This window comes from Tachypleus tridentatus, chromosome 13, assembly GCF_004210375.1.
Source record: "Tachypleus tridentatus isolate NWPU-2018 chromosome 13, ASM421037v1, whole genome shotgun sequence".
In the NCBI taxonomy this organism is placed as follows: Eukaryota; Metazoa; Arthropoda; class Merostomata; order Xiphosura; family Limulidae; genus Tachypleus; species Tachypleus tridentatus.
In genome coordinates this window covers 41,105,045-41,131,794 of record NC_134837.1, presented here as the reverse complement: position 1 = coordinate 41,131,794, position 26,750 = coordinate 41,105,045, and the positions used below count along the sequence as shown (strand labels likewise).

General features: G+C 34.6%; 1 protein-coding gene and 1 long non-coding RNA gene across 4 annotated transcripts in view; one reads left to right on the top strand and one right to left on the bottom strand.

The window, feature by feature from the left end:
• Positions 1-23,521, bottom strand: part of LOC143237034 (protein dead ringer homolog) — an 87,745-nt gene extending 64,224 nt beyond the window's left edge. For 2 of the 3 annotated variants that reach the window (XM_076475868.1, XM_076475869.1), the window contains exon 1: positions 4,355-4,492. In XM_076475868.1, the coding sequence (XP_076331983.1) occupies positions 4,355-4,492 (138 nt within the window). Of the gene's footprint in view, positions 1-4,354; positions 4,493-23,313 lie in introns of those variants that run through there. The other variant, XM_076475870.1, reaches the window with a different exon arrangement.
• Positions 2,745-5,161, top strand: LOC143237036 (uncharacterized). Its single transcript, XR_013019841.1, has 2 exons — positions 2,745-3,467; positions 4,377-5,161. It is a non-coding gene; the product is annotated as an uncharacterized LOC143237036 (long non-coding RNA).
• Positions 23,522-26,750: the final 3,229 nt, after the last annotated feature.

The following is a 26,750-nucleotide window of genomic DNA, read 5'->3' as shown; positions in this document are numbered from 1 at the left end:
ACTGTATCCACCATAACCATTAAGGGTTATAAGACACTCCTGAGCCAAAAGAGAGAGGGGGAAGCATGTATATAGGTGTGTGTGAGTGTAAAAATACAAGATTTTTTTTTTATTATGGGTGCATGTGCCAATAAATACACGTCCGCGCCAGAAAAGCTGTGACAAAACAGTGTAAAAATCTACCATTTATATATACAACTATAAATGGTATCATTTTAAAGCGATAATGACTACGGCCATAGCTCCCGAAATCATTGGAGACATTCCATCTGTCAGACATAACAAAAGCTAAAAAAAAAAACAAAAAAAACCTACAGATTCAATAAGAGGTTGCGATCTAGTCACTAGATCAGAACGTCCCAGAACGCACACTATCACTCAACGTTTGTAACCAGTTGTAAGAAACGATAACTACACTTAAAGACATAAATCTGTTATTACTTAACCACAATCGGTTTCTATAAAAAAAATATCACCTAACCGACACCCTTCAAAATAATAAAAATAGAAAACTGATATCATGTACCACACTTCTTATAGAAGACCACCCAGTCTCCGCCCCTGTCTAATTAGTAGCTGGTCTGAATATATAATATTAAATTAAGAACTTTTCAACCTTCCTGTATAGTTCAAAACGTAACATTAGTCCACGTTTCCTCTTCCCTCCAATCTATCAAAACTGCACGATATAAGTAAACTGACCAATAGAGTTCCAGCAATCATATTTCTAATAATGTAGTAATACATGATATACGATGTTCTAAACTATAAGCCCACCTATGTAGTCCTGGTACGCCTACCTCATCCCCAATACTTAAGTAAATCTGGGAAAGCTGAGCCAAGCTCAGTTGATTAAAGTTAGCCTTTCAAACACACGTATGTTAAGTTTAATCATGACACACGTTAGTTTGTTAAGCGGCCAAAACAACCTGCTGCACGACAAACTGTTTTATTAATACGAGTGATAATTTAGCGATTTTTCACCTTCTGTAGCTCGAACTGTGATAATTCAAACTATCTCAGCTATTTGTTAATGGATTGTCTTGAAATTTTCTAAGTAAGAGTCAGTTAGTGAAAGTGTACTAACTACCACATATTTTCAGTGGAGATGCACTAACTGACTGTTACTTTACTTAGAAAATTTCAAGACAAACCATTAACAAAGAGTTAAGATATAACACTTCCAATTTTGATTTTCTTCCTTTTTTTTTCTTTTTTTTTGTTCGCACCAACATTACGGAAACTTTATTTGACAGAAAAACACATTCAACTTTTAAGTGTTTTTTTTTTTTTTCAAATTTGGTACTAATAGATCTTTACAACCTATAATTTGACAAATTTTTGAGGCACACTTACGCAAAAAAAATCACGTTGGTTATCGGTCTAACATTTGATTTCATTTCTTTAAGCCACACACTCAATCCTTTTTTAGCCGTACCTTTGTTTCATACTTAAGATGTTTTTGATTATATTATAAATACCATTAGTTTTTAAATAAAGAATAAGTGTCTGGCATGGCCAAGTAGTTAGGGTGCTCGACTCGAGTCCCAATCTCACCAAAAATGTTCGCCCTTTCAGTCGTTGGGGTGTTATAATGTAATGGTAAATCCCACTATCCGTTGGTAAAAGAGTAGCCCAAGAGTTGGTGGTGGGTAATGATGACTAGTTGCCTTCTACCTGGTCTGGGATGATTAGCGCAAATAGCCCTCGTGTAGATTTGCTCGAAATTCATAATAAATAAAACACGTTACTTTAAAAACATCTTATATATTAGCATTCTTTGAGAAAAAAAAAAAAGAAAAAGAAAAATCGATAAAGTAAGGTATTGGTTTGGTTTGAATTTCGCGCAAGGCTACACGAGGGCTATTTGCGCTAGTCGTTTGTAGTTTAGCAATATAGGAGTAGAAGGAAGGCAGCTAGTCATCACCACCCACTGCCAATTCTTGAGCTACTCTTTCACCAACGGATAGTGGGATTGACCATCACATTATAACATACCCACAGCTGAAAGGGTGAGATGTTTAGTGTAAGGGGGATTCGAACCCGTGACCTTCAGATTACGAGTCGAGTGCCTTAAGCACCAGGACATGCCGGAACATTTTAAGGTATAGATAATTACATTAAATTTGTTTATAAAATACTTATGTTCTAATAAGTTACAAATTTTATTCTAATCCAATTTAAAACCTTTACGAATTTGAAATGTATTGTAGTCATTAAAGAAACGTTCTTGATCTATTCACTGTTCAGTTTATAATATTACATCTGTTAGTAGCACATGACAAACTATTTGGTGAGGAGCAATCACAGGATGGGAAATCGATTTTTTTTTGTCAACTATGTCCAACTACAGTGTAAGTAATAGGAAGTTAGTATCTAAATGTAAAGAATATGACACAAGAAGATAATTTAAATTTACCAACCTAAGATTGCCCTTTACAAACAGTGTGCTGTGACATATGCTGTTAAAAAGATAGAATAATCTCAAAAATTAAAATATATCCAACAAAAGCGTCTTCTTCATGTATAATATCAAATATAATCTTTTATTTAATGATTACAATAATTCTGAAATTATTAAAGTCTTGAAATTATTTAATAATATTTTTAGTACTTAATAAAAAGTTAATAGTTTACAAACAATTTAATGCTATCACGTGTAACTTGAAATATCGATTTTTTTTTTAGAGGTCGCTACCAAATAAGGTTTCTACATGTAAAGACGAATGGGGGTTGTAGTAAAACTTAACATTCCAGGGTGGGAAAGGGAGAGAAGGGCTAGTTTTAAGTAGCTAGATTTAACTCAGTTTAACCAGGTTATTTGAAAGTATTGTGGAAGGGGGGTACCAGAACTATATACGTAGATATATAGTTTATAACATCATAGACTGTTATATTTCTAGAATTATAGTTTGTCGCGTGTTATTCATTGAATTTTTAGAAATGTGACTACATGAACTACATAGTATATTGTTAATTTACAGGAAATGGAGAGGAGGAAATGTGGACCAATATTACGTTTTGAATAGCACAGAAAGAATGAAAAGTTCTTAATTTAATATCATATATTCAAACCAGCTACTAATTCGACAAGGGTAGAGACTGGATGATCTTTTATAAGGAGTGTGGTAGATGATACCAGTTTTCTATTTTCTATGACTTTGAAGGGTGTCGATTGGGTGATATTGTTTTTTATAGAAATCGATTGTGGTTAGTAATAGCTCAATATTTTAAGTGTAGTTATCGTTTCCCACAACTGAGTCTCGACGGTGAGTGACAGTGTTTTCTGTGACATTCTGGTGTGGTGCCTCGATCCTCACCTCTTATAGAATATGTAGCTTGCTTTCCAGTTTTGTATCTGGTGCTTTTTATTGTGCTCGAGACGAAATATCCCCGACCATTAAACGGTACTTTGAACAAAAACATTTTTACATTAAAATCGTACCGTTTACGATGTTGGATAAAAGGTAAATTTTACATTGTTTTGTTAATTTTGTTGGTACGGTCATGTATTGTTTGGCACGTGCATCCATAATACAATTGTTGTATCATCTCGTCAGTTACAGTATGGATTTGATATAATAGAGATAATTGTGATAGATAAATAAATGTATCAGTGTGTGTGTGTAGGGGAAGAGTACAGGTGTACATCGTGGAGAATGATTTTCTTAGTACAGTGACTTTGTATAGATTCAAGTGAATCCCCACTTCTCTGTATTACCTCCTTTTAACAAGAGCATTTATGAATGTTTTTCTCAAAATATAACTTAGCTTTTTATTTGGAAACTCTGAAAGGACTGAAGATTTTACTTTATTTGGTTCTCTAGATCTGGAGCATTTCTCCAAACTAAGTAATTCAACTTCAACAGATCGACCAATCTAACTTACTTTAGAATAATAAATTTAACAGAACTTAAGTGGTTATTGCTATTTGTGTTCAGTATAAGTGCAGTAAAACTACAGTATATTTCTAATCCAAAATTAAACCTAGTGTTGAAAATTTGCAAATCGGAATCAAAATGGATACATTATTATCTAACCTGTCGAAAACCTAGGAATAAAATAAGCAAAAGTTCGATATTTGCAAATGAGGTTGTAAGTGTTGATTGTTCACTATAAGAGAATCTACATGTTAATATCCTGGTATCCTATGTGATGAAATAATCACGGCCATTGTATGCAAGTGTGGAACTTGCACACAGTTAAATTTTGCCCCCATTCAAATAACTGTAATATGTTCTTCGCTAGCGTAGTATTGATTGGCATTGTATTTATCACAATTTTGTTTTATGTTTCATCTAAATGATTGGATAATTAAAAAAAGCATTTAGATAAAAACGGGTCATAATCAAACCTGTTTAAACTGTTCTTCGTAGGTGCATTTAGATGGATCTAACTCTGAAGATTGGCCTCCGTTTGAAGTAGAACTTGGAATAGTTATCGCTGGAGATGATGACTTGGAGCCAGTGCTGAGAGGACTGGTTGTAGCCATAGGGATTGTTTCCTGTTTGTAGATGGGTGAATGGGACCGGGAATACTGGAGGTGTGAGAGACGACACAGACATAGGAGTTGACATAATCCCAGCAGCAGTAGTTATAGCTTGTGCTTGTCGTTCAACCGCTGCGGCTATTTCCTGAAGTCTGTTATTGTGCTTGTGGATGTTACTTTGAATATCTTCTTGTTTTCTAAGTCGTGCCAACCTACTAGTATCCAGTGCATCTTCCATCTTCGCTCTGTCCAAGTGAACGTTTTCGTCAATGTCGTTTTCTGAGCCGTAGTATTCCAAGTCGTCATTTAAATCGTCTTCCAAATTAGACTGCTTGAGAAAATAGAAGTGGATGAATAAAACTTGGAGGATCCAGAAAGAAAACAGTCTTTGATATTAAATCACTATAGCCCACACATTACTTTTAGTACATATGGGATCATGATTAGAATCTTAAGGTTTCGACTGAAATGGATCGAAAAACTAAAGTGTTAGTGAAAGAATGAAAATTAGCTATTGACTTATGGGTGCTTAAATGTTTAAAGACTACAGACCTTGTTGATTCGGTGTATTAAGTTAAGATGTACGTAACGCACTGTTCGTTTTTTCTTAATTACAATCGTAGATATTATCAAGCTTAATTTAAGACATGATTAAAAATTACTGCAATGAAATCAGACGTCGTCGTGATAATACTAATAGTTCTTTTGAAACTGGAACTAGAAGACTGTTAAATAAAGTAATTTAAAATATTAACAACAAATTAATATGCAAAACAATTTTATAAGTATCGGAGGTTGAGATCACAAATAACGTCGTATACTTCAGGTATGTGCTTCAATATGAGCGAAACACAAAATCTGGTTACTAAATTTCTGTGATATCAATATACAGTGCAGGTCGAGATTACCAGCAAGTCACAATACTTCGATATGGTATTTTTACTGTAAAATATAGAGGGCAAAGAGTGTGTTTCTGTGTGTTTTCTTATAGTAAAACCACATCGGGTTATCTGCTGAGTCCACTGAGGGGAATCAAAACTCTGATTTTTAACACTGAAAATCCGTAGACTTGCCGCTGTACCAGTGGGGATATAGGGCAAAGGATAATGCCATAAAGAAGACGCATTTTTGATTTTATTGTGTCAATTGTGTCAAGTTAACAAATTATATCTGAGTGCTAATTTCTTTGTTTAGTATATATTAGCGTCACAATTGTTGTGCTCATTTTATTGTATACAAGTAGAAGAGTCAGCAAAAAAATACAATGTTTTATTGTTGCTAATTTACAGAGCAGAACTGAGCACACGGGCCATAATCTGTTAGAGTATTCTCAACATTTTAACAATGACCAAATTTACTACATACCTACGAATTTTTAATATCGCATTTCTATTTCAAACCATAAAAGAACATTCAAAGTCGTTAGTTTTTGTCTTTGTTTTTCACTGTCGTTTGTTCTTCCAGTCCGTCTTTTTAGTCGTATCCATAACGTAAATTACAAGGTAAAAATCAAATCTGTATAAGCTCACCAAAACATAGTACGTGGTAGGTCCAAATTTAAACAACCAAGAAATTTATTTTAATATATCATTGGATACATAAATTCAACATTTTCAAGAAAATATTTCAACTATCCACCTTTGAGCAAACACGAGAGTTAATGAGTAAACATTTCAAATTTTCTTTATTAATTCTTTTTTCTTTTAATTTCTCTGGCCTTTATCGCAAATGTTTGAAAGGAAAAATGATAATACGATAAGCAAGAACCTGCAGAACATCGAGATTCGCCCCCAGCATCAAGTACAATCTGCACGACCAGCTACCCCCCGCTGTGTATTGTAAACGTTTGTATATCTATCCATGGAAGAAGAAACTCCCCACTCCGTATGTTTTAAAATGATGTCAATTAATCACACAGTTAACGTTATGTCAAGAGTATAGTTTCTTTCGTTTTTCATTCCTTAGTTAAGGTGTACGACTGGCTGTTTTGCTAATTTCCTATTTCAATTGATATTCTCCAAATGTTTTCGGGAGAAAAACATAAGACCTTTCAAAACATCGTTGTAGCATAATTCCTTGGGCCCTATACAACTTCTTACTCTCAGTTGTAGGTTGATTAATGGATAATCATTGTGATGACGTGCATATTTATAATCTGACTATTTACTTCTGACACATTACATTACTTATGTCTCCCGGATATTCAAGTGTCTATACGCTTCGGCAAATAATATTTTCTATTTGGAGATATTACTGGAAGACATGCGTGTATGAAAAAGGTATTTTATTAAACATTTGAGGGGGAGAAGAATTAGTTATACGATGACGCATGCGCATCATTTGACCTTTCTTCAACATGCCGAAATTAAAGACTAAGTTGCAAAAGCACGCGAATGTTAAAATATTTTAAAATTTAGTTTCATTTACTTAGAATATCTGCAACACGAAGCTGATCACAGAGTTCCATGTTGGGGAATTTATAATACAAGGTCAGTAATCTGAGTTATATCAGTGACATCAAAACCATACGTTAAACACACTTTACTTCAGTTCTCTTAGGACTAACTATTAAAGTAATTAAACGTTATTTGTATTACATTCCCAATAATTATCACATATAAATACAGAACATTGTATTTAAAATTTCTCATGAACTGTTATATTATGGAAACTTGTGTTCAAAATAAGAAACGATGTTTTTAAATCAAGGTCGAAATACTGTAAATTATCTTAAAAGTGATGTAAAATTTTTAATCTTTGTATGCTTCACGTCCTTTAAGCCACGTGCACGCAAAGACGCGCGCGAGGGGTCAACTACGCACTTCATCTCAACATGTTACGTATGCTGTAGAACTTGTTCACAACATTTACGGATTATTAATCCGTATACGAACATATTCAAACTATCTATTGAAAGTAACAGAAGTAAAATAATGATAGACAAATGGATAGATCGGTTGTAATAACTAATCCATCTCGCAGTATAGCTTTCCATTTCAAAGCCCAACCTTAAAATGTAATTATAATGTGATCTTTGACAGCACGCTGATATATTTTAACACTAAATAAATAGAAAGTTAAACGAAAGGCATGGATTGAATCAGTATTACATTAATGTAATGTTTTGATTAATTGAACATGTTTCGACCCAATAACTAATACCAACATCAATAGAGCATCCCAATTGATAAGTCATACTTTGAAATACTTGTTCAGATATTTGAAATTGCTCTTCCAGAAACGCATGCAATGTTTGTAATTTTTCTCGACTTAGCGAATGACAGTTGTTCCACAGTTTAACTGTTACCACAGTAATAAACCTTATATTTGAGACAAACTCATTTTAAAAGCTTACCTTGTCCTTATACATCTATTAACATGTTTTTCTTACTTTAGCTTAATAGATGCATTCCATTACAGATTTATCTTGCTTTGGCAGCTCTTTATCTTATTCACTGCTTTCAATCATATTTTAGAAGATATGCAACCCGGTACACATTTAACTTACTCAGTCAGGTTCTATCTTCAACAGTTTCTTATCATATGCGTACTTTATTTCAACAAAGGTTTCCCTTTTATCAATGCATTTCACCACGTCCGATTATCTCACTAAAAGTATTGTTTGTTTTTGAATTTCACGCAAAGCTACACGAGGGCTTTCTGCGCTAGCCTTCCCTAATTTAGCAGTATAAGACTAGAGGGAAGGCAGTTAGTCATCACCACAAACCGCCAACTCTTGTGCTACTCTTTTACCAACGAATAGTGGGATTGACCGTAACATAATAACGCCCCCACGGCTGAAAGGCATGTTTGGTGCGACGGGGATTCGAACCTGCGACACTCAGATTACGAGTAGAACGCCTTAACCCACCTGGCCATGCCGGGCCTCTTAAAAGGAATCCAGGTCCAAATTATTGCACCTATTTTTCTTATTACTCTTGTAATTGGTTCCTGCCACCGTGATCTAAGCCATACCACACTTCTTCATTGACTCCAAAGCACACCATCATATTACAACTCTACAGTATCTCTGTGTTAACTCTAGCTACCTCTTATAACAGTCTTCGGCAGTGTTTTATACTGAAACCTGATATTCGGCGAAAGCAGGTGTAGTATGGTTCACAAGTTATCATAACGTATTCTCATTTGCTTTCGCTCATGCGTTCTTAGAATTACTGATGTAGTTTTCTACCGATGACACTGTGGTTGTTTGACCAGCTTCGATAACAAGAAGTAAAGTTTGCTAGTTCGCCAGCTCTTGTGATTGATACTAAAATTAATTGAAATAAATAATCAGTTATTAATTATACATAAGATAACTAATGTTGTATTAATAAATCTCACTCTAGAAGTCTTATTTGTAAATGACATAAATAAAATTGATGGTGATTTCAAATGACTTGCTTATTCTCGCTTGCACAGTTACAGTTCATGAAATATGATTGTACAAACCACTTTTGTGCCTTTCCTTTCCAGCGAACCTGATGAGCACTAATACTTGGCTCGAAACCTCCACCTTTCTATGAAAACAGTCTTCTAGTGTAGCCAAAGTGGGAGGGTTAAGAGATATGCGGATAAAACATTATGAAGACACACCAAAGTTCAAAATTATACGAACAGAACGTCTCTCTGTTAAGAGAGAAAACTAATTCGTGTAAAGAAATTGTTGTGCAAAATTCATACACGTATTTAATGATGGAGCTTGGTAAGAAGAGACTATACAGGACAGCGAATAAATTCATGCACACAGACAGTTTATTGTTTTGAGTTAACCACAAACTATACAATGGGCTATCTGTGCTGTGCCTCCACGGGTATCGAAACCCGGTTTCTAATGCCGTAAATCCTCAGACATATCATTATGTGCCAATGGGGGTCGCACACAGAGAGAGAGTGAAACGTTGTTTGAACGTACCATTCCCTAGGTCATGGATTACAAACAATTTGTACATGGGTTCCGACTGAATTTCTAGTTCAAAAACAGTTTAGGATATTTACATATCAGACACAATGAGCCATCGAATATTGAATTATTTATCAAATCTAAGTTAATGACTGCAAAAAGTGCAAAATTTATGAAGGACTAAAAAATCTAAAATAAGTTATTGCTTCTGAAACTGATATTTAAAAAAAGACAAAACAAATAGTTTTAGTCAAAATACGTTTTTCTTTGTAATTCGTTTAAAATGATATATCCCTTTGTTTGTTTGTTTAGAATTTGACGCAAAGCTACACGAGGGCTATCTGCACTAGCTGTCCCTAATTTAGCAGTGTAGACTAGAGGGAAGGCAGCTAGTCATCACCACCCACTGCCACCTTTTGGGCCACTCTTTTGCCAACGAATAATGGGATTGACCATCACATTACAACGCCACCAGAGCTGAAAGGGCGAGCATGTTTGGTATGACATGGAATCGAATCCGTGATCTTCAGATTGCGAGTCAAGCGCCCTCATCATATGGCCATTCTGGCCCCCCTTAAAAGGAAATTTGAAATTCTGTGGTATTTAAGTATTTTATGAAATTTGATTTAAGATAAACATTTATTACTTGAATGCAAATCATTTTCCATCTTTGTAATGATGCAATTCTTTATATATATGTATATATTTACTTAAAATTGATTAAATCACAAAAATACAATATTATTTTCATAACTGCTAACAAGTTATACTCCTCCGAAAAATGTATTTCACGTTTGTCGTCCCTCACTGGTAGAGCGTAAATCTACAGATTTACAGTGCTAATATTAGGGTTTTCGCAGTGTACACAGCGATGGGGCTTTGCTATAAGGAATAAACTGGTGTTTTAACTCTTTACTTCTGGATAGCTTGAGATTATTGATGTGGAATGGTCCACACCAGTACTGATCTAATTCAGAGAGGATTTCCAAAAGAGAGGAATAAACTAGTGTTTTAACTCTTTACTTCTGGATAGCTTGAGATTATTGATGTGGAATGGTCCACACCAGTACTGATCTAATTCAGAGAGGATTTCCAAAAGAGAGGAATAAACTAGTGTTTTAACTCTTTATTTCTAGGTAGCTTGGGATTATTGATGTGGAATGGTCCACACCAGTACTGATCTAATTCAGAGAGGATTTCCAAAAGAGAGGAATAAACTAGTGTTTTAACTCTTTATTTCTAGGTAGCTTGGGATTATTGATGTGGAATGGTCCACACCAGTACTGATCTAATTCAGAGGATTTCCAAAGAGAGGAATAAACTAGTGTTTTAACTCTTTATTTCTAGGTAGCTTGGGATTATTGATGTGGAATGGTCCACACCAGTACTGATCTAATTCAGAGAGGATTTCCAACAGAGAGGAATAAACTAGTGTTTTAACTCTTTATTTCTAGGTAGCTTGGGATTATTCATGTGGAATGGTCCACACCAGTACTGATCTAATTCAGAGAGGATTTCCAAAAGAGAGGAATAAACTAGTGTTTTAACTCTTTACTTCTGGGTAGCTTGGGATTATTGATGTGGAATGGTCCACACCAGTTCTGATCTAATTCAGAGAGGATTTGCAAAAGAAAGGGATAAACTAGCGGGTTAGCTGTTTACTTCTAGATAGCTTTGGTGTGTGTGTTTTTTATAGCTAAGCCACATCGGTCTATCTGCTGAGTCCACCAAGGGGAATCGAAGCTCTTATTTTAGCGTTGTAACTCCCGAGACTTAGCGCTGTACTAGCGGGAGACCAGGACAGCTTGGGATTATTGATGTGGGAAAACATACACTAATATAGCGATCTTATACTACGTACTTGTTGTTGTTTTTTATCGCAGCATCAAAAATTTTTAAAACACGTTTTTAGATGACTCCACGTACTTGTACATTGAAAATGCCAAGTTGTAAATCGAGGTTAAAGCTATTATTCTTTATAATCTAGTAGTTCTGAATAATGGCTTATGGGTTTTAATTTGTAAGTGTAAATATTATAATGTAAGAGCATTTTAAAGATGTATCAGTCGAAGATTAAATATTATGTAAGCAATTTTCAAACTAATACTTCATTTTCTGTGTCCAGCAACGGCACGCGACTCTGCTTGGGTGAAATTGAATTCTCAAAATTGAGATGTTTTTGAGGTATTTCAAATCACGTATCTGAAGAAAGGTTCTATGTGTATGTTATCTGCATCAACTGTGGTAATAAATGTAAGAACTGTATATAAGAGCTTACTTAGCATGTTAAGTCACAGATCAGACTATATACCCTGAAAATGTTTCATTAAGAGGTTCGTATTTCTTTAAAATAAAGCTTGAACACTAGCTTTGACAGCACCATCGCTAAAACTTAACATAATTGACGTTCGGTGTATCTTCGATGAATGTTAATTGATATATTTATAGGCTGAGCAATTTGTAACAGTGCAACGTAATGCTAGCTTTCAATTTCAGTTCACATCAACAACTAAATGGGCAAACTTTTCGGAATAAATAATGAAAGATTTGCAAAGACAAAGACTGGCGATGTTTGAATTTAAATTATTCAATATTCACGTCCTTCACATTTACTAAAGTGACTAGAAATTTCGAGGCATATTCCGATACAAGATCAGGGTTCACTGCCTGATCTGCGACCTGAGGAACTACATAATCATGTCACTTGACCGAAAGAGATTTCGTATTTGTAGACTCAGGATTTATTATTTTGAAAGAGAGCAAAGAATTGTTTAAAGTTACTTTTGCGAAACAAAATAATGACACTGCACCTTCTAGGCTATGCTGACGATCTTTGCTCCAGGGAAGTTTATGGTGCAACTCAAAGACAGTCCAGTTATTTAGGATGTAGTAAATAACTTGGATACGATATTATTGAACTTACTGAGTGGATTTGTTTATTTGAAATTAAGCACAAAACTACACAATGGGCTATCTGTACTCTGCCAACCATGGGTATCGAAACCTGGCTTCTAGCGTGTAAGACACTCTGCAGACATTCCGCTGTGCCACTGAAGGAGAGTTACTGGGAGGAAGCAAATAAAATCACAAAAAAATAAATAGAAATTAGTGCTGCATTTCATTTTTTTGTAAATACACAGAATATATAGTAAATATTCCAGCAATTTATAATTTTAAATGGTGTATTTATGAATCTTCAAACTAATACTGAAAATTTATTTTTTTCGTGAATAGAAAAATATTTTTAATAACTAGATGTCTGAATTGTCAGAAACTGGTCACGTTAAGTTATTTATCAACAGCTCGATTTGTTTGTTTTTGAATTTCGCGCAAAGTTACTCGAGGGCTATCTGCGCTAGTCGTCCCTAATTTAGCAGTGTAAGACTAGAGGGAAGGCAGCTAGTCATCACCGCCCACAGTCAACTCTTGGGCTACTCTTTTACCAACGAATAGTGGGATTGACCGTCACATTATAACGCCACCACGGCTGAAAGGGCGAGCACGTTTGGCGCGACCGGGATGCGGACCCGCGACCCTCAGATTACGAGTCGCACGCCTTAACACGCTTGGCCATGCCGGGCCTCAACAGCTCGCAGCTTCGTTATAATTCCTTTACCAATGCTGATGAAAAATATTCATTTAGAGCGATGTATATTTTGATTCAGACTAAGAATTGTCCCCATCTTTCACTCTCTTATAAAATCAATAATATATTTGAAGTTTTTCATCAGCTGCTACTTCTTCTGAGAGGATAGGACCACGATGATGTACTTTTTTAACTGTCCCTCAGTGAGCCAGCGGTAACTTTACGGACTTACAATTTCGAAATCTGGCGTTCGACTCCCTGCGGTGGACAGCGAGCAGATAGCCCATTATGAGTTTTGCCCTTAACAAAACAAAAGCACCAACACTTTTTAGTACAATTCTGTTCTTTGGCATAATTGGATGGAAACTAATATTAAATAGTAGCTCACTCTTCCTACCCCCTGCACTGCCCATTTACTGAGATGTTGAGTCAGCTCTACTGTGTCTTCTTCACTGGTTTTCTTGTGTATAAGTGTTTTAATATTTCTCCATTTATATAATGATTTATCATAATAACAAAAGTACATATGCTAATTCTAAAAACTCACGAATAATAGCATAAAGAATGTATTATATCAATCACATTACACTTGCTACACTCAATTATGGAGAAGCTTTTCGCTCTATACCAGGTCTCATCAAGCCAACTGGAATACAACAGACTCAGTACGCAGTACATTATCAAGTGTATTTTACAAATCATAATTCTAGAATAAGCATTAATAACACAACACTATTTATATTCCGTAACTGATTAACTTGAATTAATTTTACTTTCAAGTCACAAAATCTGTCAAACCAAAGACCTACTCTTCTTGTTTCTGGAACAGTTTAAACAACCAGTTCCAACTGAGGAAAACTAAATCAGTAGTTCTAAGAACCAGTAAATGAAAGCAACGAAAAAATATGTCATTCGATTAATACTGCACCTGCCACATCCCGTTACGACGCGATCGTTAGTCTAATATCAAGGCTCATCATGCTGGGTGGGCTAAGCAAACATAGTAGTATTCAAGTAGCATTTCCTTTCATTAAAATATAATCAACGTTGTTTACTCCTGATAACTTAGGATTATTGATATGGAATGGTCCACAACAATAATGATCTAATTCAGATAGGATTTCCAAAACAAACAATTTTTTTTACTATTATGTTCTTCAGAATAATTGGGTAGAAGTGGATACTAAAGAGGATTTCACTCTTTAAATCTCCCTCGTCTGCCCCTTTACTAAGATCCAAAAGATTTTAGCTTTAACTTGTTTTCTTTTTACATTTTAAGATATTTAACTTATAGTATTTTCGCCGGATTTTAGCGCAGATAGCTCTATTACTTTGTGTTGGAGAATTTCGTTTTTTCATCAGAATTGGTAAATAAATTACTTGCAAAAGTTCGAGCTTTCGAAAACTTAACCAGTTAGTACAGAGGTTAATGAGTATTCATGAACACCAACTACTAAAGAGTGAACAAACCTATATCACTGAATTGGAATCATCGATATAAACCATAATATAAAATAATAATGTTCACAGTTTTAAAACTTGCGAAGGTTACGCATTCGCAACAATTCTTCTACACATCGTTTTCTTTTATGTGGGACTCGTACACCAATATGTGGTCTTTGTGACACTCAAATCACAATTGCCCGTGTCTTGCTTTCGTTACAACTGCGAACGGTAGCACCATTTTAGGCACGTATGTCCTTGAGGTTTTTAACCCTGATGTTGGACAGCAACGCTGTCCAGCTTGAGTACGTTTTTAGCCTTTTACGAGCCATTGGTGTTTTCACTATAGTTAATCTTATTACCTGACTTTCTTTGTAGTTTTAACTTGTTTTACTTTTACATTTTATAGCATTTAACATACACTATTTTCACCAGTTGTTTGGCACATATATCCCTGTTGTTATTTTGTGCCAACGAAGCCTAATCTCTTTAATATCTTTTTCTTAAAGAATATTCAAGAGTTTAGAATTTATCTATTTTTCACACACCAATTAAATCGTACAATATAATTATGCTGATAAATCATCATTCTTAAGAAACAACTATTAATTATCACACAAAAATAATACGAACTCGATATCTTGACTGTAGTTTTATTCATCCACACGCGACGTAACAGCATAATTTCTAAAACAAATTATTATATAATACCTCAGTAGTTCCTTCAGGATACTAAAATATTTAACTTGTGATTAACATCATGGTCAGGCCTAACGCGTCGAGTTTACATCATTAAGGAAGGGGAAACCTACCAGGCATGTATTACTGTACATTTCAGTTCACTGTTTCTCCCAACTTGGAACAGGATTAGCATATTAAGACTGTGCATCCAAGGTTTCAATGTTCGAGCACCAATGCTGCAAGAACGCCCAACGTACTCTGGGACAGTGGGCACACCGAAAGAGTGACAGTCAAATCTCACCAATCGGGAGAACAGGAACAGCCTAAGAGGTGGGAGTTGGTGCTAAAGACTAGAGCTTTAGCCGATCTATTCAAAATAAGGAAAGATCTTGCTGAAACAGCCCTCGTGCAGCCTTGCGCGAAATATTAAACATATCTCAACTTATGAAGAACTCGAATGAGATACAAAATTATTGTCAAAAAATGTATCGAAATAATTGGTCGATTCCCCTCGTTACTTCATACTTGTTCAATGTTGTTTTAACAAGTTTGATATTGGTTTTGTTTCATTAACTGAAATTAGATAGTTACAAATTCAGCAAGACGAATAACCATACTTACGTTTACTCCAGTGTCGCATATATTCTAAAGACAGATGTTTTTAAAATACGTTGACTTTCTCACGTATCTTCGAAACGAAGAGATGTTATATTAATGCATTAAATAAATATTTACATTACTGACTTTAACACAACAGGGCGTCCACCTGACGTTTGCAATGTGTGTGCGCATAGTTTTGTATATCACTCAGTCTCAAACATCATTTATCAGTTTTCAATCAGCTGGTCATTCTTAAGTTAGATATCTCTTATTCTCTTCATATTTTATCATTTCTTTTTTTAGTATTTTACATTTTACATTAAATACAGTCGGACTTACAACCCAAGAAGCCGGGTTTCGATACACGTGATGATCAGAGCACAGATAGCCCATGATGCATCTTTGTGCTTAACTTTAAACAAACAAACAAATAAAAGTTTTATACTTATATTACATATGTTTTTAGTTTCATAATCACTGGCGATTATTAAGTAACCTTTTGCTCTAAAAAAATGAATAAAATGAGATACAGTATGACAAATTTGAAGTGCAGATGAAACACTTGAACCAAAATGATTCATCGTGAATACAACAGGTCCACCTTTCAAAAGTGCTTGCGTTGTAGAGTATCGCATTTTTTGTTGAACCATATTAATATGTTTTTGTATTTCTATAAAACTATTTCTACGGATAAATACATAACGAAACACAAATATTAAGTACTAATTTAAAGAAGTTGAAGGTTTCGCAAAGCAATAATTTGGAAAATAAAAGTTGTTAAAAATGGCATGTTATCTAGTTATCTGGGTCTGGCATGACCAGATGGTTAGGGCAATTGACTTGTAATTTGAAGCTCGCGGTTTCGGACCTCCATCACATCTTACATGCCGTGAGGGCGTTATAATGTAATGGTCAGTCCCACTATTCGTAGGCAAAATAATAGCCCAAGAGTTGGCGGTGGGTGGTGATGACTAGCTGCCTTCCCTCTAGTCTTACACTGCTAAGTTAGGGACGGCTAGCGCAGATAGCCCTCGTGTAGCTTTGTACGAAAATGAAAAACAAACAATCTAGTCATCTAATAATTTTTCGAATTATCCATTCATCTATGTTTAATTATTCTTTGGTTTTCATCCACACATCTGTTTAACTGCCTAGTCTCGCATTTATCTATTTTCAGGATAAACTTGTGGAAAATTTGAATATACTAAACAAATGTTAGTATTCCAACACCTGTTGGAAATGTTTTGTGGTAACTCGTGCTACAAGAAAATTATTATGTGGTAAAAAAACAACAACATAAGAGAAATATCCCCTACTCTGTCGCTGTCTATTTCCAGTTTTTATTGAACTTAAACACATAATACACTGTATGTTGCAGAGCTGTCAGTCTTCCCTCATCACGTCTAGCTAATACTAAGTGTAATAAAACTTGGAATCGAGGAACACAAGACAACCATAAATCAACATGCACTTCCTCAGATTTTTAAGTGTAATGTTTTAGGTGTTTCTGTCATTTGATCAAAATTCCGAGATTCTTGAAACTCTCTCAGTTGTCACTCGAATTATTTGAAAACCACATCTGCTGACTCATGGGAAGAGAACAACGGTTTTTTTTTTTTTTTGGGCTGCAAATGGTTATTCTCCTTTCCATTAAACCTCAAATTACCGACTTGGTTTTATGCCATTCACTAATGACGGATTTACCGATTGTATCATATTTAGCCGTTTACAGTTCTTGCCAGCCTAAACTAATTAAAAGTATTTTACATAGAAAAATATGTGTAATTGCAAACAGTGGAATTAACTGTACTGTTAATCATGATTTTGCTTAAATGTTTTGTCACTCATTTATTTTTATAGACCAAGTAACAAAAAACGTATTATGGACCCCAAGCAATTTGGTTATAAATATATATGAAAATTTTGTTTTTACAAAATCTTATCGGTAATTCTAAGGTTTTCGTGCACTTAAGTCACTTTCCTTTTAGTATATAATCCATGATACAAATCAAATTGATCGTCTAGTCAAAGAGATCAATAAATATTTGTCTGAAGATGAACAAAACGCTACAGAACGGACTGTCTGAGTCCTGCCCATTGAGGGTATCAAAACCCGGTTTCTCGCGTTTAAGTCCTCAGACCTTCAATTTTACCACTGGAGCGTCATCAAATGATAACGTGTATCTGTTTTGAAGAAACATATATAGATTTATATGTATGTATGCAAGATAGATTAGCATATTCTGCCACGAAATGTTCGTTATAAAACACAGTGCCTTACGTTAAAGTATATTGAATATGAACATAAGACACAAGACGTTGTAATTTAAATAGTTCAAGAGCGAAATATCTTAAGAGTAAACGTTAATTACAGATCAAACTATTCTTATCTCTCTCTCTATGTATATATATATATATATATATATATATATAACAAATTTCGAAATTTTCTTCTCAATATACATTAACTGCTTTTGTAATTAATATTACACGACACTTAATTAAGTTACATGTAGCTCAGTAATTGTTAATGTCATCACGAAATGCACTATGAAGGGTCAAGTAATCGAAATCATCTTAACTGTGGCGTTTTAAAATGAATAATTCCGAATTTAGACCTACCTGAAGCGATACTGAATGTTTCTCATTCTATTTTTTGTAAGATGTTATTTAACATGTTTCAAAACCTAACTTCTAAAACTACGTTACCTTCTTTCAGAAGTGCCCCCCGCTTGTACAGCGGTAAGTCTACGGATTTACAACACTATAATCAGGGGTTCGATGCCCCTCAGTGGGCTCCGCAGATAGCCCGATGTGGCTTTGCTATAAGAAAACACACACTTTCAGAAGTAAATATGTTTTGTAATTTCTAATTAGCATTTCCGACAGTTTCTTATAAGTAGATACCAAATATTTGTATATATATAGTGATTACACGTGCAAATTGTAACTTAATCGTAAAGATTATAAAAACGTGCCACAAATACATTGGCACCAAATTTAAAATAGAATAAATCATTATATCGATGATAACATTAATCCTGAAAAACTGGTACTGCCCCTAGTGGCATAGCAGTATGTCTGCGAACTTATAACTCTAGAATCCAGGTTTCGATATCCGTTGTGGGCAGAGCACAGATAGCACATTGTGTAGCTTTGTGCTTTATTACAACAAACAGAAACTTGTATTACCAGTTTTGGTATTGCGAGTGTAATTAGTCAGAAAATAGAGAGCGTAACTAAATAAACTGTATTTATAATATATATAAAGAATAGGTTTAATTAGGCTAAAATAACTGTATAATATTACACGAATAACTCTTTTTTTTAGAAACAAGTTAAAATGTATTTTATAGTTATATTAAAAACATATTCAATATTTCATGTGCAATCAGTTACAATCTGTGTTTGTCCGTTTGTTAAAAACGATGTAAAAAGAGACATTGTATATATATATATATATATGTAAGAATGAGTAATCAAATATCAAACCGTTTGGTCCGTGAGGAGAGACCTTTCTTATAACAAGCGGAAGGTGAGATTAAAAGCCTCAGTTACATCTCCGTGCTGGACTACCGACGACGAAAGCAGTAAAATAACATACATATAGTCGTGGGGTCACATACTTTAAACAAGGCTTGCAAACGTTCCGGCCACCTGTGCAAACCGATAGAAACTAAATCACATACCAAGAACGCAAGTAAGGAGCTTGCACAAGTGCGTTCAGCAGGTTTGATCCTATCTTGGAATCCACATGGCCATAAAGTCATCCTTCTAACTGGGCTCGTTAACATGACTTGAGGGCAATCCTAGTTACCACATCAACTGTACCTGGTGTTTGTTTATTTGTTTATCGTTTTAATGTCACTCAGTTAGATTCACGATTTTTTTTGCACTTGCATAAAAGCATGTGGTACTAATAATGAACTATAAATGTTGGCGAATTTTCCGACATAAGTTTCCTTTGGGGTTGGGGGGGGGTCTTCAAGACTTCATAGCTCGAGGCAGAAAATTATTTTGAGTGTACAAGTTTTCTTGTCCGAACTTCGACATGTGTGTCACTGGTCTCAAATACAAGTGGTGGCCAGCTGCGCCATAGATGTCCAAAGACCGTGATATGGCATGCGTGTCATCTCACCCGTAGTGCAGCTAAATGTTCATAAGGAAATACGCCTGCGAGTTGACCATTAACGTACGACTCTCCTGACCCGCTTCCCTTGTCGACATAACTTAAGGCACAAGCTGGTGCCCCTTCAAGACATCGTTATTTCAATCTTTCAAAATAAGATAGACTCTCTCAGTTCGTCCAAAATGGCCTTAGTCACACACCCATCCCACATTTAACTTGGTTATATTGCGAACAGTAAATAATGTCCTCATTACATCATTTCGTGTTTGGATACAGACTACATATGTATCTGTACGTTTTCCACTCGTTTCAAAGATTCTATTAAGATAGAGTTACTTGGAGCTTAAAACGCTTTAAGAATAAATTAAAATACTGTAATATACTGCAAGCAGCCCAATAACAAACAGAACTCGTCATCATGTATCTTACTTGATTTGATGTTGGAGCTAAACTACTAATCGTAATAAACACATTTTATTAGGAACGGAATTAGTACTTGAGATAATGACACCATGGCGTCATTTAATTTACTACGTAATTCTGTATTGTAAAATAATATCTTTCAGAATAGAATCATACCAGAACATAGAACAATGTGACTTAGAATACTGTCATAAAACTCTAAACCCACACCATAATGTTTGTTTGAATTTCGCGCAAAGCTACACGAGGACTATTTGCGCTAGCCGTCCCTAATTTAGCAGTGTAAGACTAGAGGGAAAGCAGCTAGTCATCACCACTCACCGCCAACTCTTAGGCTACTCTTTTACCAACGAATAGTTGGATTGACTGTCACATTATAACGCCCCCACGGCTGAAAGGGTGAGCATGTTTGGTACGACTGGGATTCGAACCCGCGACCTTCGGATTACGAGTCAAGCGCCTTAACCGAAGTGTTACCGATGTTAAGGTTGTATTGATTTTGTTTGTTTGTTTAGAGTTAAGCACAAAGCTATACAATGGACTATCTGTGCTCTGCCCACCACGGGTATCGAAACCCGGTTTTTTAGTTTGTAAGTCCGCAGACATACTACTGTGCCACTGCGGTGGGCTTGTATTGATTTAATAATAGAACTATAAATCAATAAAAATATCATTAACATAATTTTAAAAATACTTCAACATAAATTTAGTTTTGTATAATTCTTTGGAACCTAAGTTGAATAAATATGCTTGTTTTTAATTGGCATATACATATTTCTATAAGAGTGAATGAGTAAATAATATTGCAAAAGCACGTCCAGTACGTTACAATCATTCAACCTCTTCCATACGAAGTAGTGTATTACACCCTTTTTAACATGTGTTCTATATGCACTGGTGTATTATGCCCGTTAATATGTTCCATACGCACTCGTGTATCCAAATTATATCGTAATTAATATTTAAGTATCACGGGCTTATTAAGTTGACTGTACATATCATGCTTCTGAAAGGTATACAGAATTTAGCATTATAAGACTATAAGGAAGGCAGCTAGTCATCACCACCCACCGCCAACTCTTGGGCTAGTCTTTTAGCAGCGAATAGTGGAATTGACAGTCACATTATAACGCCACCACGGTTGAAAGGATGAGCATGTTTGGTGCGACCGGGATTCGAACCTGCGACCTTACGATTACGAGTTGAATGCCTTAACCCACCTGGCCATGCCGGACCGCAATTTATAAGACTATATTCCAGTGCTCAATATCCTTCGTAGCGCTAGGTTCTTTTTTCGAGTACTATTGCACTTTATCTAGGATATGTTGCTAATATCTAAACTACATATCATATATTAAACATATTACACACAGCATCTAAGTACAATTTTATTATACCATTCTAACATATTTTACGGGTATTGCAGAAATCTCTTGTGACTTACTCGTTTTAAAACTATGCAATTAAAAACAACTATTATTTTTTATAATATTCTACTTAGCACGTCATGACTTCTGTTTTATTTCATTAGAGAAATATTGTTTATATGATTGACATGTTTGACGGTTTCGGAATGAAATACCCACTTTCGATTATGGTGAATTTGTAAAAATGTCACCTACTAAGAAGTCCAGCAAAAATACGTCACCTGTAAACCACTGTATAATCTATATAAATATTCAGATAATCATAACAGAAACAAACACAGGAAATGCTTGAATATCTACAATTTAACAATTGCTTCTTCGCGCTCAAAGAAAACAAAAATGCATATTTCATCTCACGTTCATAAATAATATTATACACCTTATCTTCTAAAGCATACTTACATAAATTCAGTATTTAACTCAATCATTACTGTTTTACATTTTTCAGAAGTTGAAAATCGGACAAACAGAAGCTAACCCATTACAGCTTATATTTGTTTGAATTATTCTGAAAATCTGCTTCGAATTATGTTAATAATTATGAATCAACGTATCTGTCGAGTTGAAAAACTATTCATTTTCTAATTTTCGGGCCTCTCCTTTCAACCTCTAATAAAATGCAAATAGTGCTCGATATATATATATATATATATAGGTGTGCAACATTACAAAACGCGTAATTATAAAAGTAAGAAATTCAACAGAAAATATTTGCTCTCCTTGAATCTATTAAAATTTTAAAAAATTGTTGCTTGACAATCGTCTGAAATTGGTTCTTATCTTGGTGATTTTTCCTGTAATTAACTTCATCGGTTTATATTGTAACTCTATGTGAGGTGTTACCCACGTTCTGACTCAACGCTCTTATTCCAAATAATAACAGCACATAAAAAAAAACACGCATGTTTTTCTTAGCTCATGCACTAATGGTAATGCCAAGTTGAATGTGTGAGTTTTTTTTTTTAACACGATGCATCAAAACCCCTGCTCTAATACTTTTTGGTTCATAGCCTTGTGTTAATTTGTATTATTTAATATTCCTGGAAATTTGGCAATATTTTCATCTCGATATCTGAGTTCAGATAATTTTCAAATTAATATTTACAAAATTGTACATTCGTTTTCAAAACGTGCTCCTAGTTATTCTGATAGAATAACGCATTGTTCAGATACGAAATAACAGAATTTTAGAATAATTTTACGTAAAGATAAGGCTAAGTTTATTCAAATATATATGTGTAACGAATCGATTTAACATTACGAGACAAAAACATACGCACAGTGCAATGTAAAACTAAAAGAGAGTGCCGCAGATAACAATGTAACGAATCATTAGATGAAAATTGAATGTAATGATATAAAGTAACAGGTATATGGAGATGAGGCAACATTTTAACATAAACATTTTTATACAAATTCGTCATTTGTTTTTACTGTCAGTAACAGATCGTTAGTAGAATGCTAAGAATCCTAACAAATGACTAACTGCTTGATCACCGAATCTCCCCTAACGTAGAGGTTTAGTAAGTTCCTGTTAATGTTATTGACAGCTATAGAAGGCTAGGGACTCCACGCCCTGTTTGTATTGACTCGTTTATAGTTTATACTCTGACAAAAGTATTCCCAACTTACCATGCTTCCGTCCAAATCCGATTCGTTATGATCCATTTGAAAAATGGGAATCGGAGCTCTGTTTTTGACTCGAATTTTGACTATTTTTTTTCTAACACTTTACGATTAGCAAAAAATTACCCCGAGCTTGTCGCTGAAAGAACGTGCGTCTGTTGTTCGGTATCGGCCGCTTTCGCTCACTAGGGGAAATTACGACTCCCGGCGTGCCTCGCGTTGATGTAGTGCCCTATCGCGTCGTTTCTCAAAGCAGATATCGTCAGCCGTGCCCTCAGATGTCTTACATAATTGGTCAATTTATGGTCCCAGGTTGCCAAATCACAGGCTTTAATTTGTCGGCTGATTATAATATTCAACTTTCGTAAACTTTCATTAACACAAAAATATGTCCTTCACGTATAAAACATATATATATCACCAAAAACGTACTTTGAAATAAGCTATTAAACCCAAATATTATTGATGGAAAAGCAGCACTTTTAAGCTTAAGAAACAGAAAATGTATGATATATAGCTCTTGCCTGAAATAATAAATATTTAGTTAATATATCTGTGGTATTGTCAATCTTTCACTGAATTATATGTGTTGCAGGTTCTATGTTAGAACTATGTTCATATTGCCTTTAATTCATTTAAAAGTTTAACTACGTATTCCAGATTTTATAAATATGTTATATGATTATTTGATGGTCTTGTGCTCCTTTCCTTCTTCAAAACTATTACTCTGGCTTTTGAATTAATTCATATAAATTGTGTTTATTCTTCACGAGTCAGTTCTTAATAAGCTTTAGATTATTTGTTCGCAGAATTCATGCAGTTGTTTATACCATCATTTAGCGCAATTGATTTGTCTAATATAGATTTATAGTAGAGTGGTGTGTCTGCGGACTTACACTGCTATAAATCAGGTGTCAATACCTGTGGTGGGCAGAGCACAGCTTGCCTTTTGTGTAGCTTTGTGCATAACACCAAAACAAACTTTTAGTGAGTCATCGTTCAGGAAGTTTTTAATTAGTTTTAGATGTCTATGTTTAAAAATCAATCATTTAACAACTTCTAATAAAATAAATAAATTAATAATTAATCAGAGCTATACAATGAGTTATCTGTACTGTGTCTACCACGGCTTTGGAGACTTTTAGCTTCATACGTCTTCAGGCGTATAGCTGAGCCGCTTGGAGGTAAATAATTATATATATTCATAACGACAACTCTCAGTAATAAACTGGTTATAAATATTAGACGCCACAAATCAGTGCATCAGAAAATTAAAAACTGGAATTATTAGATTAGGATACCCTCGCTCTAGTATTATTTCACTGTTTTGTCCATAGTTTTGTTAATATATTTTTATCGAGGAGATAATTTGCATTTTTTTCTCTAGTGTATGGGTTTAGGACTAACCTAAGCATCCGAAAATCAATGAGTTTTCTTTTACATATTATTGGCTTTATGGCCGAAAATAAAGCGAAAGCGAGGGTACCAGTTGATACATTCTTATATTAAAAACAAAGAACTTAAGAATAACACATTTAATAATAACTAAACCAATTACCGGGTTGATTTTTAGGTTTTACGTAATTAGGTAGCTTGCTGTTATCGAATTTTAATAAACAGTAAATTATATAGTATATAATTATATTATTTAGATTATAACTGGATATTTCTTAACGATTCGTAATTCATAACTTGCTACTAAGCTTAACTAATCTAAACACTTAAATGTTCATATTATAACTTGCGTCTTGCCTTTTCTTTAGCAAAATCATGCTGTTCTGTTTATATATAATGTTATTACAGAGTTTCTTACTATCTGTTATAAAGTTAAAAACAACAACAAAACGAATACGCCATAGAGCATGGTTTAATTTTTGAAACATTAAATACTTATGTTGGGGAATAACACTACTAGCTGCGTATCACAACTAAAACTATTCATATTATTTTTTCTGCGTTATTTAATTTTATACCTTGTATTTTGTATTTTCTTTACCAATTCTAAAATTATCACAGATTATTTGCGAAATAGTTGTTTATTACAATGGACTAAGTACTGTAAAAAATAAATAGAAATAATGTTAAAATTGAAACTACAATTATGGAAAAAATTTAGCGTAAAGTTTCGATTTATTTTTCTGTTTCCAAAGCAGTTTTTCAAGTAGTATCAATGGACCTTTCAAGTATTGCACAACGTACATGATTGTAAGTTACTTACTATGTTAAAGTAACAGATGATTTCAATACCCTAAGAGCTAAAAAGTTCAGAGGTGTAGAAAAGAACTGTCCAGAAGGAATAATTTGTGAGAAGCCGATAACTGTTTGGGCCATGGGTTTCCTCTGTGTATAGCCTACTGTATTCTTATTACAAACGCTTCGCTTCTTTATGGGTATTTGGGTGTGTTGAAAATTTTATACCCAGGAGTGTCAGGTGCAAAACGATCTCTTCCTCCTAATAACAATCAGTAAATCTGTTTGTTCATTTCTGAATTTCGCGCAAAGCTACACGAGTGTTATCTGCGCTAGATGTTCCTAATTTAGCAGCGAAAGACTAGAGGGAAGGGAGCTAATCATCGCCATCTATCCCCAGTTCTTGGCTACTCTATTACCGATGAATAATGAGATTGACCGTCACATTATAACGACTCCACGGCTGAAATGGCGAGCATTTTGATAGAAAGGGGACTCGAACCCACGACCCTCAGATTGTGAATCTAGCGCTTCTAACCATCTTGCCATGCGAGCTAGTAAGAAAAAATGATTATGAGATGTATGCTCAATAATATTTTGCATATGAAATTTTCAAAGTTGTATTTCGTATTTCTTTTGAAGAAATACATATATGCTAAATTCAAAACAGAATACTAATTCTTTACGAATATCTTGCCAGTAAAAAAAAAAAAAATCCGCTGTTGTAAAAGCTATTTGTTTTACTCGCTAATTCAGCTCTAACGAGGCCTGGCACGGCCAGATGATTAAGGCGCTCGACTCACAGTCTGAGGGTCGCGTGTTCGAATCCCCGTCCCATCAAACATGTTCGCTCTTTAGCCATGAAGCCGTTATAAGGTGACAGTCAATCACACTATTTCTTGGTAAAAGAGTGGCCCAAGAGTTGGAGGTGGGTGGTGATGGCTAGCTGCCTTCCCTATAGTCTTACTTTGCTAACTTAGGGACGGCTAGCGCAGATAGCCCTCGTGTAGATTTGCGCGAAATTCAAATAAAATAAACCACTTATTATTTTGACGAAGAGCTTTTGTAGTTTCCTTCGTAATAAATTAAACTTTACCAAACTGCAAACCAGAATAAAGAAAACGGTCACAGCTTCACTCCTTATAAAGTTCACTTTCAAAATGATAGAATTATAATGTGTAATTAATATATATTTATACCTGATCATGTACTTTTTATTAAAACAAATAAGTCTTTGTTTTCTTAATGTGGTT